The sequence below is a fragment of the Megalops cyprinoides genome, chromosome 2 (genome assembly GCF_013368585.1).
Source record: "Megalops cyprinoides isolate fMegCyp1 chromosome 2, fMegCyp1.pri, whole genome shotgun sequence".
Lineage (NCBI taxonomy): Eukaryota > Metazoa > Chordata > Actinopteri > Elopiformes > Megalopidae > Megalops > Megalops cyprinoides.
Window position 1 is genome coordinate 49,045,001 of NC_050584.1, and position 19,032 is coordinate 49,064,032.

Below are 19,032 nucleotides of genomic sequence, written 5' to 3' on the forward strand. Positions count from 1 at the left end.
TTGCTTGGATGAAAGTGAGTGGGTAAAATCTCAAATTCATGTACAACTCTATAGCAAAAAGTTGGCTAACATGACTCACATGGTCTGTGTCCTTTTATGGTGTTAGCAGACTAGGTGCTACCTGGTGATTCGAAGGCATGCAAAATATGAAAACAAAGCAAACCTGAACCACTGAAAGACAATGGTAATTTTTTTTTTTATTTTACCAGATTTCTTAGTTTATCCCCAGTGGTGACATATCTTGTAATGATTGAACCCATTCTTCTGTAGAAAGTCAATTGAGATGAATTCTGTTAAATTGACAGCACTGAAGACTCATATTGGCCTTAAATGGGCTTGTTGGCCTGTCCAGATATACCCTTCCATGTATTGATTTGCTAGTGTCACTCACCCCCTCGTCCTGAAAGATCATCCAACACTGGGGTGAGAAAGTAGTTCAGCCCCAGGCTTAATCAATTGAGAGGCTTCTGACAGTTGTTTACGAACAAGCCACTGCTCTGTGATGTATGAACTGAGCTGGTCGACATTTGGGGGAGTGCAGATGAGATCTTTCCATTCTTTTCCAGAAATCAGAGAAAAAAAACAGCATGCATTATAAACTTGTCATCCTAGCAATGGAAAAAAGGAGGAGTTGTTCATTAATCTTTGCAATGAAGTGGTGGGGAAATATTTTTTTTCTTTTTCCAAGTTGTACTGGTTTTTGTTTCAGAAGTGAGAGCGGGAATTGATGGTGGCCCAAATGAGAAAACCAGAAGCACGATTTTAGGGCTGTAGCACACAGCGGTTTCCACACACGCACAGACATGCACACACAAATGCAAAATAGACAAAAACCACAAGTCAGTTTTTCATTTATGTCTGCAGTTTTCATAAAACACAGATCATAGATGTTTTGGCATAACATTGGTAATTAAATTGTTGACAGCTGTGTGGATCCTCTGAATTAGACACACAACATCAAAGTGGGGCAGTGCAGACTAATGCAACCCAGTCAAATGTATGTGGCTGCAGCCTAATTGATCCATGCAAAGTCAATGTGTCCGTGCCTACCGAGTAACATGGAGATGTAAAATGTAGGCCACAGGAAGACTAAAACTGAAATCGCTTAAATGTTTTAAGGGGTAGTTCAGCAGAATTGTACTGTTCTGCTTACAAACCATGAAACTGAAAAGCAAAGAATTCATGTCTTGATTTCATTTGCCTCAGAGGAGCATATGTCTCAGAAAAATATATAATAAATGAATTGATTGGTGTTTTGCATAGTTTTTTTTGGTTTGTTACAGAGTGTGCATGACACTTGACTGAGCAGTACACGGATGCACTGACATTAAAATGAGATTGGCTGTCAAAACCTGCTCGTTTCATGCCGTGTTTTCATTCTTTCACTAAAGATTCTCTGACTAGCCAACTCCTGTGATGAATTGTGGATCTGCCAAAGAACACACTTTCATACTGCAAACTAAAAAATTACCCCTGTGTGTTTTTGTGGTGTGTACGTTTGTATAACATATCATATATAATGTATAATACACAGTATACAATATATAAATGATATAGTGAATATAAATGAATAGTGAGTGCAGGGTTTTGTACACATTTGGGGCTGGGGACCCTTATTAAGCGGTTTGTGTCTGTCCTGTGTTCCTCCATCCCCTTGTAATGTCCTGCATGTTTATTGGAGAAGTTTTACGGAGAGAGTATTAGTCCTGTAGTTTACTGAAACGGCATTTCTTTAGAATCTGCAGTTTACGTGCAAGTGGCCAGGTTCCAAATCTGATAAGGAATTAGGTTAGCTGCAGGGTTTGTATATGCAGCAGAAAATAAAACTTTTTAAGGAATTCTCAGGAACCTGCATTCTGTAACATTAAGCAAAATCAGCAGTACAATATAAGTATAATATGCGATTCACAAATAGCAAGCTAGTAATTTGTATGGCGTGGAGTTACCACAAATTATGATACGGACGTTAACATTGATATCAATGTTTATGTCCATTGACATATTCTTTACTAATGCAGGCAATGTGTACATAAATTAAATGTTCACCAGTAACTTGTATACAAAATAGTTTTCTTTACCTGAAGGGGTAGCAAGGTATTGATTTTAGAAAATTAGTGCTGTGACATCTTAACCTGCATTAGCATATAAAATGAAGTTCAGAGCAAAAGAGCAAGTGAAATAAATAAATAAAAACAAATAAAAGGGACACATTAATGTCACATATACAATATAGTGGAAAACTCCAGTGTTCAAAATTTGTGATTACATTTGATAATTGTAATTTGGTTTACAAAGTTTTATTTCATGAAATGACAATAATGTGACACCTTGCCCATTCAAAGACATACTTTTCAGCATTCACAATGCATCCTGTGATTGGTCTTGTCCAATGTTTTAATATATTGGCAGTTTATTTTTATGCCTGTGGCCCCATCCATATATGGTGTAAAAATCTGCTTCCCGATCAAGTAAATTGGATTGCTGTCTGATCAGGACCCCAAACATCCACACCTACTATAAACATGTGTACCATATCTGTCTCCTGTATCCACATTGTGATCAGATTTCACTTTCCCTTGCCATATGCAACTAAGTTATCTGTTCTGAGAGACTGTGACCACGGGAGCACAGGAGATTGTGGTTCTTCCCTTAATAAAGTACATTATATGTAATTGGAAGGGCTGTCTTAGACAAGTGTGACAATGGAGACAACAGTGTAAACTTGGTGTTCTCAGCAATGACCCATCACAGCTCGCAACCAAACTGACCACAGGGCCGTGTTGGCCTGGGATAAAAGCTGGGGCTGTCTTGAGAATTTTCACATGTGGAGGCACACGTCTAAACATATTTGTTAGCAGCTGCAACCTTACCTCATGCAGAAACACGCATTTGCGCACTCCGATATCTGGGCGTAGCGAGGAAATTGTAGATGACGTTCAATTGTATGCCCTTTTGATAGCCAGATGTGTCTGCACTCGGCAACATGGGCAAAATGCGTGCTTGTCCACTGCTGGAAGTGGTCACCAAGGTGCGATCACAGCCTGATCTCAATGTGTTTTTTGTGTCTGCGCCTGACCAGATCCGTGCAATCTCACTGTATGTGGCCCCAGTCTGATCTCAGGTGTAGATGGAGTAGGTAGTGCATCCGTTGAGCCAGTGCTCGATAGTCAGTTGTCAACCCCTCAAACGTAATGGAGGTTTTGTGGATTCTGATGTCATTCTGGCCATTTTAAAATCAGCTTCAAATACATTTAAACATTTCAAGATGCCATCTGCCCCTGAAGAATAATTCACATAGATAAGAGTCTCCATAAGAGACTTAATTCTTCAGTGACTAGATACGTTCTCACATGTCTTGATCAGTTCTTTGATTTTGACTTCATGCAACACAGTGGGCTGCAGCAGAGGCGCCTTGCAAAGTGGCTGATGTAATTGCTGCACCATTTATTACATGCTTGTTTAAAATGCACATAATTTTGGTTTATCCACGTTTTCAAGTGGAATATTTGCACAGGTGAACGCATCTGTCAGATGAACGGAAATGATCAACCAGTCTCTGACTTTGGTCCCTAATTTTGTGCTGGCACAATTTTAGGATGCAAGTGAGTTGCTAAACTTCTGTGTGAAAAATGCCTGCATTGAATCAAGTTACTACTTTCCGTCTCCAAAAATCATTGCACTTGCATGATGTCAGAGGAGAGGGGATACTGAACAAAAACAACTGCATGGTCAGTTGAAAGGGACCTAATCTGAGCCCTATTGCAAAGCACAAGCGATTTACTAATTTTGTGCTGCAAAAACTGGTGGTATGTGAGAAATGCCTCGCTTGGGCACAGCTGGTGATTTCCCTCTCCAAAATAATAGTGTTTGCACTGTGTGAGAGGGAAGGGAATGTCTGGTGCAAACGAATGTCTGGTCTGGTAAAAAGTGGTATATTCTTGCCAGCCTTGCGCTTGAGGCATAAAACCCTCAACAACCACCTCCTGGCACAAGCGCAACATTTTGATGCAAAAATGACAGCACAAAGCACTTTGTGAAATTACTACTAACATACTGTATTGCCAGCAGGAGAACATATGCACTGTCAATAATCACGTGTTTTGTGTTCATATTCCACTTCCCAAAGGAGTAAGGTAGTGAACAGCATCACTTTATTATTTTGTAAACCTTACATCATTCTACATTTTTATGAGGATCAACATGCAGTAGGCCCTGATGCGCCACCACAGGCAAAACTGGCAGCTGCGAGTGTAACTACCAAGATCCTCTTACCTCAACCTGTCGTCTTGAATTGCACCTGTCCCGATAGGTCGTGGTTGACATCTGTCATCTGATTGCAGTAGAGTGGGAGGCTGGTACAAAAGGTCCCTGCACTCTCCCTGTTGCAGTGAAATTCATACCTCTTCTTAGCTCTAGTTCTGCCTTATTCTCTCATTCCCTGTGGCTCTACTCACCCAGCAAACCTTTAACCACATACCCAGGTACCCAACCTACATCCATAGAATGAGTGTGTTTATGAGTGTGTTTAGATAAGTAATATAGAAATACACTAATAATAAGGATGGTACTGTTGCAGTTTATCAAAAGCTGACACGTTTGTCATTTCTTCATCATAAATAGCTAATTCAGTAGGTAGCTTCTCAGCAAAATTCAATACTTACTACAAACTCACACTCTAATCCACCAACTTTTCATTCAGCATTGTTAAATTAAGATGCCAAAGTTAATGATTTCATACCACCATTAGGAGCTATGCGAATTGGTTTGCATTACATTCATTTAGCAGACACTCTAATCCAGAGTGACTTCCAACACAAAAGAACTGTATCCATTCAAGGTGAATGGTTTGGTTTGAATTGAATGGCTTGTCACAGTATGCACAGCACTTGGGTGGACATTCACTCTCAGTGGAAGTAAAACAATATTTGATGTATGATGGGTATATTCTAGTGACAGGTCATTGTTTTCTTCTTGGCGGAGTGCTGAACTCTTACCCTTTGCTTATCTGTGTTTTGAACCAAACCGTAGCTGAAGAGTTTATTGCTTGGAAAGTGACATTATGTTAACTAACCAGCTCTTAAGTGCCACATGTTCTTTTCAGACTGTCCCCCATATGAACTATATGAAGCAAATGCACAAACTTGCATTGCCAGGACATCCATGCTAATACTGTTTGTGCAGCTGTTTGTTAAACAGAAATCACATTTGTAGGCACTAAAATCCCTATGCAACTATCTAACATTAGCCTCTTTGCTAGGTAGGTACATGCTTGGAAAGGGCCATTGAGGGACCGGTCAGCAACTTACCAAGAACAGGCACGGGTCTGCAGACTTGAGATTACGAAACACTGCTGCACATTGTTTATTCTTGATACTTTGTGTACCATGTTTACAGGAGCATTAGCAGGGACATATGTCATAATACATGTAAAATGTTTATTTGGAACATGACTGTAACCAGGACACATAACATACTTGGAATGCTATGTGCATATAAAAGTAGTCATTTTCCATGCCTGGACATATCCCATTTGTAAACTAACACAGTGAATCTAGTCAAACAGTGCCTCTTCCATGCTGAAAACTCAAATGGGGAATATATGAGGAAATTGGTCTTCACAATGTTCAGTCTTGAACATCCTGAGGAAGCTGAGTGGCCTGGCCAATGCAAAGGGTCAGACAATTGATTGAGGATAAAAGGGAGCCATTCTCCAAATCGCTCCGTAGGCTAAGACCACCACAAGCCGTCCCTGGTAGCCAGTGAAGGGAGATCAGGATTGGTGTTACATGGAGAAGAATGGAGTGAAGAGTGAGGGACATTGTGGACCAACTGAGCAGCAGTATTCTGTTGCTGTATGGTCCACATGTGTTAGATCAGTGTCAAGTGTCACCCCGAGGGTCTTGATAGTCCGAGAGGCTGACAATATAGTGTTTTCCAGATGGTCAAATCTGTGAATGGGGAAGAGTTGTATACAAAAGCTCACTCTTAGCCAAACTGAGTCTCAGGTGATGGTTAGGTATCCACAGGGTACCAAAATGGAATTACTTTTTTTTAAGTATATTATTGACATTTTAGCAGCCACTCTTATCCAGAGCAACTATCATCAGTTAACTGATGATAACCTGGATAACCCCAGAACACCTGATGTGTGACAAATCAGACTAGGACTATCAGATAGGGAAAAAGAGAGAAACAGTTGGGTGTCATTGGCATGGCAGTAATATGAAAAGCTATTGGAAAAAATGGCAGAGCCAAGAGATCCTGTATACAAGGAGAGCAGAATGGGGCCGTGGACCTAACCATGAGGGACTCCTATAGAGCAGTTGATGCGGCACCTCTTCAGGAAAACTGATAGGTGCTCCCTGAGAGGTAAGAGAACGGACCCTGAGATGCCCATTACTATCAAGAAAGACAAGAGAATATGGTGATTTACTATGTCAAAGGCTGTAAAAAGGTCTAGAGGTGTCAAGACAGCAGATTCAGAGACAGTCCTTGAGATTGAAAGGCGTTTGTAACAGAGAGAAGAGCCATTTCAGTGGAATGGCCTTGAACCCAGATTGATTGGGGTCATTAAGGTCATTCTGCATGTGAAAGTGTGAAAATTGATTAAAAAGCAGCACGTTCAATGGTTCTGGAAAGGAATGGGAGGAGGGAGACAGGGTGATAGTCTTGGGCAGCAGAAGGTCCGGTGTTGTTTTCTTGAACAGAGGTTTGACACAAGCCTGCTTGAAGACAGAGGGGCTACAGCTAGTGGTCAGGGAGTTGTTAAGTGACATAATGAGTGGGAGAATGTCAGATGAGATCTTCTGGAGAAGGGGATGGTTTAAGGAGCAGGTAGCTGGACATTGAATTAGTCTGGCATTTCTAGCTAGGTAAATATAACATTGACAAGGAACGAGGAATGCAATAAACACAGTAAACCAAAACTTTGCTGCAAATTGCACTTAACAGCACTTTAGGTGTGACTGCATTCACTGTATACCACAGCCTCTCTTGCCTTGTTGCTTTATTAACTGCCACATTACATCATCAAAATAAAAAAAAAAAATAGTATAAATCAGTAGTATAAATGTTTTTCAACAGACACTGTTCAGACAGGTTTTTCAAATTTCATTCTCTGTGTCAGTTGATACATAATGAAACTGAATCCAATTCCCTGTAATCTTGTGCCTCCCAGTTTGAGAAGCATTGGTTTACCGCATTGAATGGAATTGTAAGAGATTCAAATAAAACATTCTGAACTTGAAGTCTCTACACAGCAGGGTAACTTTTCTGATGTCTGTCATGATCGTAGTTGTGAGTATAGAGACAACCAACAAAAGACAATTTTGGGACAATAAGCAAGGAGTGTGCTATATGCAAACAATGAATCCTGGAATTCCCTTTTACACGGAAGCAGACCTGAGGATTGATGTGGTTGGACCCAGCTCTGGAACTGGGTAGCATTTCCAGGTCCAGTACCCTGGGAAGATCCATTCACACCAAAGGCAAACCCAGAAAATCCCTGACCCAGATTCCCAGGCCTGTGTGAAACAGGTCTGAAGAATATGCTGGTTAAGTCAGTATGTAGCTGGTTAACTTGTGAGCTAGCTACATCAATGGTCTGACTAGCTTGTTAGCCACATAAGCAGACCACCCAGTTTTGTACAGTGTACTTTGAACTTTTAAAACTTGTCAGCTAAGTTACTACTTAGTGGTGGAAAATATCTAGAAATGGGCAAAAAAGCAATTTCAACATACAGAAACATCAAGTTACTCACACTTATGAGGTACTTATTTAAAGTCAATAGAAACACTTGTAAAAATACGTACACTTTATCTGGGACACATTTTCTCACACAAACAGATCAAGCAGTTAACAATTAATAAGATATGAACGTAGTTCACTGTGAGCTTCAGACATTGTGAAAGAACAGTTGACTTGTGTAGTGACTGGTGTAAAAGGTCTTCAAAAATATGGAATAATGTTATTAAAGAGTGTCATGTTATACCTCTTGTGTTTCTTAAGAATTGAATTAATTTTGGAGAAGAGTAACCTCAGTTGTCCTTACTAGATGAAGCATCTAACAGGCAAAATTATCTCTGCATCACAACCCATTTTAAGAGGGTTTCAGGTAATCGGTCTGAGCAGTGTGCACTTGTACTTTTAGAAGTACAAACAATGTCATCCATGACAGTCAAAGGTTTGAGGTAATTAGCAAGAAAAGCACAAGAGGATCAGGCAGTGTTTTCAAGTGCCAATCTTACAAAACAAATTAGAGTATGAAAAGGAGTAATGAATTTTTTTCCAAGGCACCAGACTGTGAACATACTCATTAAGAAAGCACAGCACTGTAAACAGAAATGGCCTGCGCCTCTGCCAAGACAGAAATTTGCTGCTAACAACAGTGATTATTGACATTGCAGTGGAAGCGGTGCTCTTTTCACCATACAAATTTTGGCTGCTGTGTCTATGATCTATAAATGATGACTGCTTTGTGCCACAGATCTCTCTCTATGCGCAGGGACTGTCCGCTTTAAAAAGCGAATTTTAATATTGCAAACCAAAGCTGATGTGCCTGCTGCACCAATGGTTTTTCTCTTTTTTTTCCTTGCTTTTTTCTTTCATTTCCCTCTCTTTCTTTTTCTTCGTATAGTTTGACATTTTGCAGTGGAAAAAAGCTGTGTTTTTAAAATCATTTGTTGAGAGAGGAGAAAATGGAGCAAAATAGTTCATTTTACCCTAAGCGCAGCTATTTGGCAGTGTTCACATTTGCAGAGCACAAAGCCACAGTATTGATTTTTTTTTTTCTAGCTCAGCCTCCTGCCAGTCCTCTCTTCGATTGTCAGGGCTGTAAGATGGATTAAATTACACTTCATGTTGTTGAGATGCTTGTATTGTTGTTTCTTTACTGATAGAAAAAGATTGTAAATAAACCTAGTGATACCAATGATAGCTAGTTATTGCAAAATGTTTTGATTGTAGAACCATTTCATTTGTTTAAATATAAAAAGGCATGTCTGAAATGTTGAATAAGACCTATCCCTGAATGTTTCATAAAGTTAGAAAATAAATAACCAAACAAGCAGAAATGGAAAAATATAGGAAACAGTTTGGGACATAATCACTTCGCGAGACTGCAGATATAGTTGGGTAGGCAGTTGTAATGTGTTGCCGTCTTGCTCAAAAACAATCAAACTTTTAAGCTAAGAATAATAGCCATTGTTCACTTGCAGTAGGTAAGGAGAGGCAGTGTAATGGATGTTGTTTGTTGTTTAGCTGAATATTGATCTCAATCCATCTGAGTGCATTTCTATTGTGTTGCATTTTGTTTTCAGATAGTGCAATTCATGATGAAACAAAGCTATTGGTTTCCCCTCTCTCAGATGTTCACACTCTCAGATGTCCTCACAGTAAATGTACGAAGGTCACCTACAACTGTTCGTGGTTAACAGAGCCACATTAATTATCTAGACAGTGCATGAAATGTATCCTCACAGATCTGAGCACTACCTGAAGAACACAGAACTTAGTCAAACTTGGAACGACTGTAGACTACAAAGAGCAAAAACTACAAAGCAGAAATGTAGAGTTTCTCCTTTTCATGAATGCATTTAACTTCGTTTTCGATGTGCAAGAATAAGAGAGGGCCATTTCACAAAAAAAAGAAATGAGAAAAGATTGAGAAAAGAGGCCAAGAGTATGGAACAATTCCTCTGCGGGTACATAATATCCATGTCACATACAGTAAAAGTATGCTATGGATTTCCTTTCACTGATCAGAGTCAGTTCTCTGCATCCCTTGAAAATGACAATTACTATCCTACTTCTCTCTTCTCCCTTATGCTCCTTGTCAGAACAGTTAGGTTTTTTGTTCCCCTGTACTGATACAAGGTCTTCTTTCTCCCTCAGGGTTTAGCCGTGCAGCGCTGCCGTTTGGCTTGGTAAGGAGAGAGCTGTCTTGTGATGGCTACCCAATCGACCTACGCTGTCCGGGAAGTGATGTCATCATGATCGAGAGCGCCAACTACGGCCGGACAGATGACAAGATCTGCGATGCTGACCCCTTCCAGATGGAAAACATTAACTGCTACCTCCCTGATGCCTACAAAATTATGTCACAAAGGTAAACAAAGTAAAACAGCCTATTAAAATTTACTCAGTGCTTGAAGTGGAAGAAAAAGTGCCGGTACTCCCCTTATTCACATGTTGGCGTGTGTATCGGCTGGTATCAGCATTAAGTATTACATTCTGAATTTCTACAGTGAATAAAAGATACTAAGAGATATCGCTGATGTTCACAACATAAATGTATTTACTCAAAGGGACAACTATTTGCCAAATTATTAATTTTATAACATATAATAATAATTTATAATAATTTAATAATGTAATATCTGTATGATACTATATATTATGTGTGTGTGTGTGTGTGTGTGTCAGTGGTGGCTGGTGAGCTGGAAACAGGGGAAGCCCAAACAATACCTTTAAATCTATCATTACTTTCAACGTGTTCCCCTTTATCTTCCTTGATTAACAATAAAACAAATAATTCACAGAATAATCGACACCAATCGCATAATTAGAATAAATGATTATGCTCGTGAAACACCGTAGATTGTCTGAAATTTGTGTGCTATTGCGAAAGCTGCAGCATGAGATTGTTTAATTAACAAGGATGGCAATTTGAATAATTAAGTGGTAAGTAAACCCAAAGCTTTCTCTTAAATGTTTCACATTATAGCTTTCTTGTGTTACAAAATTCAAATTACAAAATGGAGCTAAATTTAGTTAAATCGATGTAAACTACTGAGAATAAACTTTTAGGTTAGGAGTGCAATGAACAGTAACGTTTAGAACACAGACCTCACAAAAGCTGTGATGTGTCATGAGCATTTAACATAATTTAAATCGCAAAATGCCATCCTTGGCATTGCCAGATGTATGATAATTATTGTATTTGTAATTGTATTATTGTATTAATAAAAAATTATTTGTATTAATAATTTTCCTCAAAATACGATAATTACCCACATAGTGCCCCCTGGGTAATGCAGTTTATATAGGGTCATTATGAAATGCCCACAACCTGATATGGAGAGGGCAGAAAAGGGTACCGGCAGCTTGTGAGAAGTGCCGGTACGTAAGAAAAAGTCACGGCACGCCAAAGAGTAAAATGTGCCGGTACTGTGTACCGGTGAGTACCGGCCCACTTCGAGCACTGAACTTACTGAATTGTTCCAGTTATGTAATCATTCACACTTTAGCACAAAATTTTACTTTTTTTAATAAATTAACATCAGGGAATTTACTGATATTGTCTTTAGCTGTGACTTCACATTGTCACATTGTACATCACGTGGAAAACACTCCTTCGTAAAAGAGATTACTCCGTAACAGAGTGATGAGTTCCTGCTGAGACTGGCAGCATTTTCATGTGTATACAGGTATACCTTGCTTAAAAGTCTAGATTTTTAAGAATTAAACCAAAAAGGTTTTTGATTTTTTAATCATGGAAGTCAGTTCAAAACAGTGAATACCCCCTCACCTTTAAAAAGTAAAATGTTGTTTACTGATGGGCTATTAATAATGTAGATAGAGATTTGCCTTTTCACTTTTAAAAGACAGCCGCTGTCTTACTTCTCCTTTCATCATTTCTCTTAGGTGGCAGTGATTAAGTAAATATAGCATGGAAATGGCCAGCTAAGTCATAAGGATCATAAAAAGGATACAATCAGGAGAAAAGTCAAGTGTTGCATTCAGTTTAGTTATCATAGTTGACATTGAAGACCATTTCAATTCAAGCAGAAAAGGTGACAACATCAATCCAACAGAATTAGCACACACGCAAAGAGGCGTTATGAATAAAATGTGAAGTATTCAGTTAGAATATATAGCACAGCACCTACAAGCAATCTCCTCTAGCTTCTGCAACGTATTTTCCCTTCAGTAGGAGGCAGTAATGATTACTGTGCCTGCTGTGAGTTTGTAAATTATCATTTGTAAATTATCATTTTCATTTGTCCATGCCAAATGATGGCTGTTCACCTCCAAACAAACGTGTAGATTAGGCTCTGATGTCTCCATCCTGTACAGTATGGGAGCTGCTCTGCTCATGGCAATGTCTAAGTGACTGTGCAGCAGTTTGGGATGTAGCAATATGTGGATCCTGGAGATCTCTCAATCAGCCATACTGTTCCTTTGCATGGTTCTCCTGTCCTTTTTCAGTGACAAGTCGAACTCCTCGTATGTGATGACATGTTTGATATTGTTGAACAAAGCACCAGACAGTGTCTGGCAACCATATACCCTAAGCATACCAGTCATCTCTTACCTGCTGGCAGAGATTATGCTTTGGTTCAGTGATAATTTTAGTGTAATTTTATCTCAGCTTTTCTATAACTATGGCTAGAGATACAGACACACGTTCACATAAGTGTTTGCATGCATGACAGAGATGAAAGTGTTGGCAAATTGATTGTTCCGAAATGAAGAAATGGTGAATTTGTGCATTGGATGTTGTAATTTAGAATGATAACTGTTCTTTGTATTGATGTTGCATGCTTCTCTGTCCCTTGCCTTGTTTTTTTATTAAATACGACTGAATTATAATTTGTGTTCTAGACTGTTATCAGCACATAGTAGTATTTAGAGAGGATATGCTGCATCAAGGATGTGATTGTGATACTGGACGTAGGCTTGTTTTGTTTTAAAATCACCAACATTTAATCTTGCTTGAAATCTGAGAAATTAATTGAAGAATTTGAGTTTTTTTCTTTTTTAATGTTTTTTTCTTTCAAGTTTATACAATGTTTTATTAATATCACTGATCATGTGATTTCCAGTTAGTATCAAAACCAAATAACACCTGCCTAAATTCATTACTTGAAGTGAAGGTGCAGTGTAGTAAGACTGAAATTGGGCCAATGTTGGAGGGTGGCAGTGTTTCAGCATTGACACAGCAGGAGAATCAGGAGAATTTCTTGGCAAAACAAGGAAATTGGATGATATAAGGCTGTCAGCAACTCTTGGTGTCTGTCTGGGGAAATAAGAAAATATTAAATAAAACTGCACACCTGCAACATCTGATGTATTCAGGAGGACATGTCAACCACTGTTTGATTGGATGGCAGACTTTTTTGGTTCTTGATTCCTCTTCTAATGATCCTTAATAACTTCTGCATGCTGTCTAATTTAACTTAAAAAAAATGCATTTCATTCAGAAGATGGTTGTGTATTTTTATTTATACAGATAGCAAGGTATATGTATACAGTTAGGCAATATATGGTATTCTACACATTTCAGAGACATGCATAAATAAATATAACCTTGAAGAAATAGTATTATAATCAAATGTAGATTTGAGATGATCCGTATGTCAGTACTGTAGTAGTGTACGTTTGATAGATTAATTTATCTTTATTTGTCTTAATAATTGGTCAGCCACTTGATGCAGTAAACATAAAGTTTGAGCACAGGAATGTGATAGTTATGTTCTTATGTGCAAAAACAAGAACAGCCTGTTCCTGTAGCATGCCATCAGTCTTAACAGAACTATGCTTTCAATGTGAATGGTACTACAAACCACAGTAGTCACACTAATTTTATATGTAAAACTCAGTTTACAGCGTAAAGAGTAAGCTGTGGGCACATGCTTCAACACTAGTCATTTACACTTTCAGCACGTAACCTAAAGAAAGGGCTGCATTTATAATAATTTCTGAGAAGTCATGACCTGCTTATTAAGCACTGACAAAATGTGAACTCTCACAACTAATTTGATTAGAAAGGTCCTCAATAAGCTCTCCACATTTTATTGATTCATGATCACAGTGCGTAAGGGGTATAGAGACAATAATGAGTTCATGTACCTCACTGGAATTGCTTGCATCCCTATGCAGTAGATATTAACAAGGCTGAACGAGCAGCAGGTAGTCAGCAATGGTGAAGAGCTTGCTCTGTCTGCAAGCAGATGTAATGCACTGGCTGTCATCAGTGCTACATTGTGGAACATGGGGATTATGGGGATTCATCAGGGCTGTCAGGTGTCTATCTATGGCGTTTATAACAAGCCAAGGGAAGGCCTTCAACTTCATTTAGATTTCATTCACCTCTCGGTTAATTTGCAGTAGATGCAGTAATGGATTCGTGCTAATGAAAGCTGTATAATTCTTCCCATGAAAGAAAAAAAATATGATGCCTATTGTACTGGCTTAATTTACCTATTTGGCCTTGTCCTTATCAGTCAAATGGCACGAACAAGTTAATTTCCTGGGCAACCCTACTTGTCCCCTCTTTTGCTGTCCAATAATGGTTCAAATTGAATCTTATACATAGTAGCAAGTGCTCACTAGATAATTTAAACTATTTATATATACGTTGATGAATCTAAATCATTCATAAATGAACTCCTCTGGACTTGTATGATATTTCCTCTTCCTCTTTTTTTAAAATACACAAAACTCATCAAGATCACTAAAGAATTGTTTCATATTCAAATAAGAAATTTTTTTTTTCTTATTGCTTTTCTCTTTGGACCTATATCTAAAAGGTTTTCCGATGTGGGACTATGCAACATTAAATATTGCTTGCAAATTTGCACAATGGAAGTATAAATTCGGAGTTGCTAAATTGTACAAGAGACATCAGATATGACAAAAACTTTGTTTTGACAGATTTTTTCATGGCAATCATCTTATCACAGATTTGAAAGCCCGTTGTGTACAGGGATTCGTTTTCGATCAGTTGATTTATGACACACCTTATTTCCTAAAATGATCCTTTTTTGTAGAAAAAAAGGCAATTTAATATTCATTTGCGAAATTTCTAGATCTGGTCAGCTTTATAAATAGTTTTATTTTCCCTTGCATGTTATATGAGCTCTGTGATTTTACGAAAATAGCCCTAGGACAACTGTGGCTCAATTAGGCATTTCAGCTGCAAGCAATTAGTCGTCTTGAGCAGGTGATAAACTGTACAGGAACTTATCAGGGGCACCCTTCCTAATGTTTTCATAAGAGCAAATGTGAAACTTCATTCTGGAAAAATAAATGGGATATTGTAGAAATAATGATGTTGACTGGAGAAATTTCCAAAAAAAGCTTTGATTGAGAGAAAGTGGAGAGAAGCACACTTTCCTCTATAATGGTATGTCTATTAACAAAGATGTGGATGCGGGACAAGTTCAGAGTAAAGCATCTCGATAATTGTCTTGTAGATTCCCATTAAATTCATTTGATTAATGGGGATTAGTATAATTATTTAAACCATTGGTATTGATTCATCTAACATAATAGTAACACAGTCTTGGCTGCCCTGTGCTGTATGTGTTTCCAGACGAATGCATCAATAGGAAGGATGAACAATATTTGCAGTCTAGAACAGACTAAAGCTGTATATGTGAACATAGAGGAATGAGAGCATATTGCGTAACCATAATACACTGCCACAATTTAAATGAAAAAATTCATAAAAAATAAATGTGAACAGTTTGGGTACCTTAAACACATTACCATTTTACTGCTGTGATAAGTTTTCACACAGGTAGGTTCTTATTAACATCCTAGTGATCCTCCATGATCATGGTGATGCTGTTGTTTCCTTTGCCTTTTTAAATAAGGAGCCTGGATTAAAATTGCATTGCAAAGGTAAAATGTCCTTTATATCTTGAGCAGTGAATAATGCTTTCTGCTTACACTATTTATATCAGTGACAGAAGTGCTTGCATGGCTCTCTGAAGACTTCCATTGCTGCCACCTGACAGCACACAGCCGTGTACTTCCCTGCTGTACATATGGTGTTAGTACATATTTTAAACTCTCCAGATTAACATTTTATAAGTCATGATGACGTTGGTCTTCAGAACATTGGGTGGACTTGGATTAAAAAATGGATGGAGGCCAGTATGATTTTCTTTGTCATTCACAAAAGAAAAAAAAACATTTTGGCAAAGACAAAATAACTTACACGGTCAGACAAAGATGTCTCTGAATTCTGAGATTTGCATGAATAGTTCATGGTTGCTGGACTCGAAATGAATAGGGAATCAATACCTACTACTACAAGAGATTGTTGCCAGACTCTTTCAAGCACTGAAAACCCTTTTTTTGCTGTGCAGTTTTTAAAGATAACTACCACAGATTACCCTCAGATTAACCACAACACATTATCTTAACCATTGAATTAAGAAAATAATATATTTTGTTTGTCACTCAAATCGCAGTGTCAGTCAGTTTGATTAAAAATTGAGTAAGAAAGCAAAAAAATGAACTCTTAATTTTCACTGTAAAGCTTATGTGCATTCAGATATATGACAAAATGTTTAATTCCTAGCAAAAACAAAAAAAAAGCAAGATAACTGTCAGGTCAGTTCTTTGACCTGGCCAGTCAAATAAGTAAATAAACTATATATTCTGAGATTTTTAGACACATCTATTTTTAGATTTAACCCACCCATGTCCTGGCTCTTGTAATATAAGAATCATAATTGATATGATAGATAATCTGTAAATAAAACTTATGTCATATTAATTCAGTTAAAGGCACAGGCATTCTAATCAAAAACACAAACATACAACATATTAATGACGACTATATGGCTAAAAAAGACAACTAGCTAACTAGCCAGTTACCACTTTCTTAAAAAAAAAACTAGCTTGATGCCTGCCTGGGTAGCGATAAGGCTTTAACTACCTTAACACATCTAAATATGTTTTTGTTCATCTGTGCTAATGAACTTAGCTACTGGATTTCACATCCAGCCATGTTGGCAGAAATTTGTGTTGTTCTGTCTCAAAGGACAGACATTAAGTTTAGCTAGTTAGCCAGCTAGTTATGTTTATACATGAGTGCAACTCCAACTCCACTCCACTATTCATTAACTGAAGGTGATAGGTATTAGCAGGTAAGCTATCTGCCACAACTACTAAGTCTCTCCCATGGCAAAGCTTAGCTTCAGAGAGCGTATTTACTGCTTTGTTCATGCCAGTTGCTTGTGAGTTGATTTGGCACAGTCCGTCAATCGATTGCACAGTGCTAGTTCCCCATATGCATTTAAATAGCAACAGCATCTAGCTAGTCCCAGTGGCACATTAGCTTCATTGCCTTTGAAACAATTTTGCATTACTAGTCCAGTTTACCAATAGATTGTCCATTTTAATGAAATTTAGAATGCTCTTTTGACATACTGTATGACTGATTATTGTTAATTTGAGTGTTTAGCTAATAGCACCACTCTGTCCAGTTGTTGCTCTTCCAACTACAGTAAGGCTGAGGTCAAAAGTCATCGTGATATGAACATGCACGATAAACACACCACAAAAGACTGCCTGAAATGCGATGAATAAGAAAAATAATTTTATTTACATGAGCCATGCATTCACACTCAGCATGCGAACAGTTGACCTATCACAGGGTTACCCAATTTGGGGCCCACGGGCCACGTTTGTGGGTAAGGTGACGTGCCCCTTAAATCTGATGTTCCACCAATGACCTGAAAGGGGCAGGGGCGTAGCGAATGCTGGTTGAATAGGAAATAGAATGCACTAAAGAAGTGTGTCTTTGTGGTAAACTACAGCCTTTTCAACAGGGCTGCCAGTCTGATTTCAAGTGACGTCACATAAAAAGCTGAAGTCATGTTACACGCACTAAAACACCACTCTGCCAAGTGTTTACTTACAATAAACTGCTAACCATGGAAACAAACCATGGCTATCTCTGCGCAGGAACGAGTGTTGAAATTGATGGCTAAAATGCATGTTTTATTTTTGTTAAGTTGACGCCATCTCAATAAGGAAACCAAACTATTGCCATTTCAGTCACGCAAGTCAGTGCGAAATCACTACCAATTAGGCAAAATATTTATGCCAAACAGCCTGGGTTAGTGGATTCAGTTGTATTTATGACCAGTAATCTGTTGTTGGTGTTATTAGTTAGCCAACATTACTATAAAATGAAATTACCAAATCGTTCTGAGTGACCCTGTGAATGAGAAGCTAATTTTCGTTAATACATTTTAATATTGTGGCTCATTAGCTACCATATGGGGGCATTTTGTGATGATGTGTAACTTAAACATTGCTCAATGTAAACTTAATATCCAATATTGATTTGTTATTCAGTGTTGTCACTATGATGTTTAACTTTACATTTTTATCAATTTTTCAAGCTTTAACTGGGACAGCTTACATTCTATGTTTTGAATTAATTCAGATTAAATAGCTAGCTCAAGAATGCAACAGCAAAGCTTAAGACCTGCATCCTTATTTTGCAAAACCTCCTTAGCCACTATGCCTGTGTGCTGATCTGTTGTGGACAAATCATTCATTTTTAACTGCCTATCTTGTTCCACCAGCTCCTGAACTGCCAGTGTAAGGGCACCAACATAAAGAAAACTGTTGGTAGGATTTATATTCCTTGTCTGCAGTCTGACTGGTTTATGTAGCTTTGGGAGTGCTTTAGTTTTTCCAATGGCCACCATGATCAGCAGGTCATCCTTTAAAATGGGAAGTCTGCCTTCATAATTGGGCATGAACCACATCAGAATTTCAGATGAAATTAAGCTAGATGGGTCATGCTGAGTTTAACGGACTTAAATTCAATAAAAATTCAAAGTAGAAGTTCCGCAAAGTAAATTGTCCTGTTCTGTGTGGCACTTCATGCCATCACCTTCTCTCATGCTTTGTGCATAAAGATATGCAGACTTTATTTTGCGTTTAGTTCTAAATTATGTGATCATGTAATTATTTGATCAGTTGTTACAGCTGGTTAAGGCTTCTGTGAAAATTAAAGAACAGTAATGACTTTATCAGTTTTACAAGCATTTTTTTATTGAAATAGGATATCCATTGATTAATCATACATTAATAGCTCCCTGCCCCACATATTATGTGCACTCTAGCAATGAATGCAATTACCAATAAACTGCTGAACTGTGACATAATCAGGTCTAACATCTGCCAATGAGAGGTGAACACTCCAGGAAATTGAGCTCTGAGATGTGTTGTATAGCTGTAGGGTATTTGTAGCAGGTAAATATGATCGTAAAGGGAAT

At 38.1% G+C, this 19,032-nt stretch overlaps 1 protein-coding gene across 13 annotated transcripts in view; it reads left to right on the top strand.

The window, feature by feature from the left end:
- Positions 1–19,032, top strand: part of adgrl2a (adhesion G protein-coupled receptor L2a) — a 113,538-nt gene that overhangs the window by 38,589 nt on the left and 55,917 nt on the right. For all 13 annotated transcript variants that reach the window (XM_036522912.1, XM_036522898.1, XM_036522903.1 and 10 more), the window contains exon 3: positions 9,893–10,106. In XM_036522912.1, the coding sequence (XP_036378805.1) occupies positions 9,893–10,106 (214 nt within the window). The remainder of the gene's footprint in view (positions 1–9,892; positions 10,107–19,032) is intronic.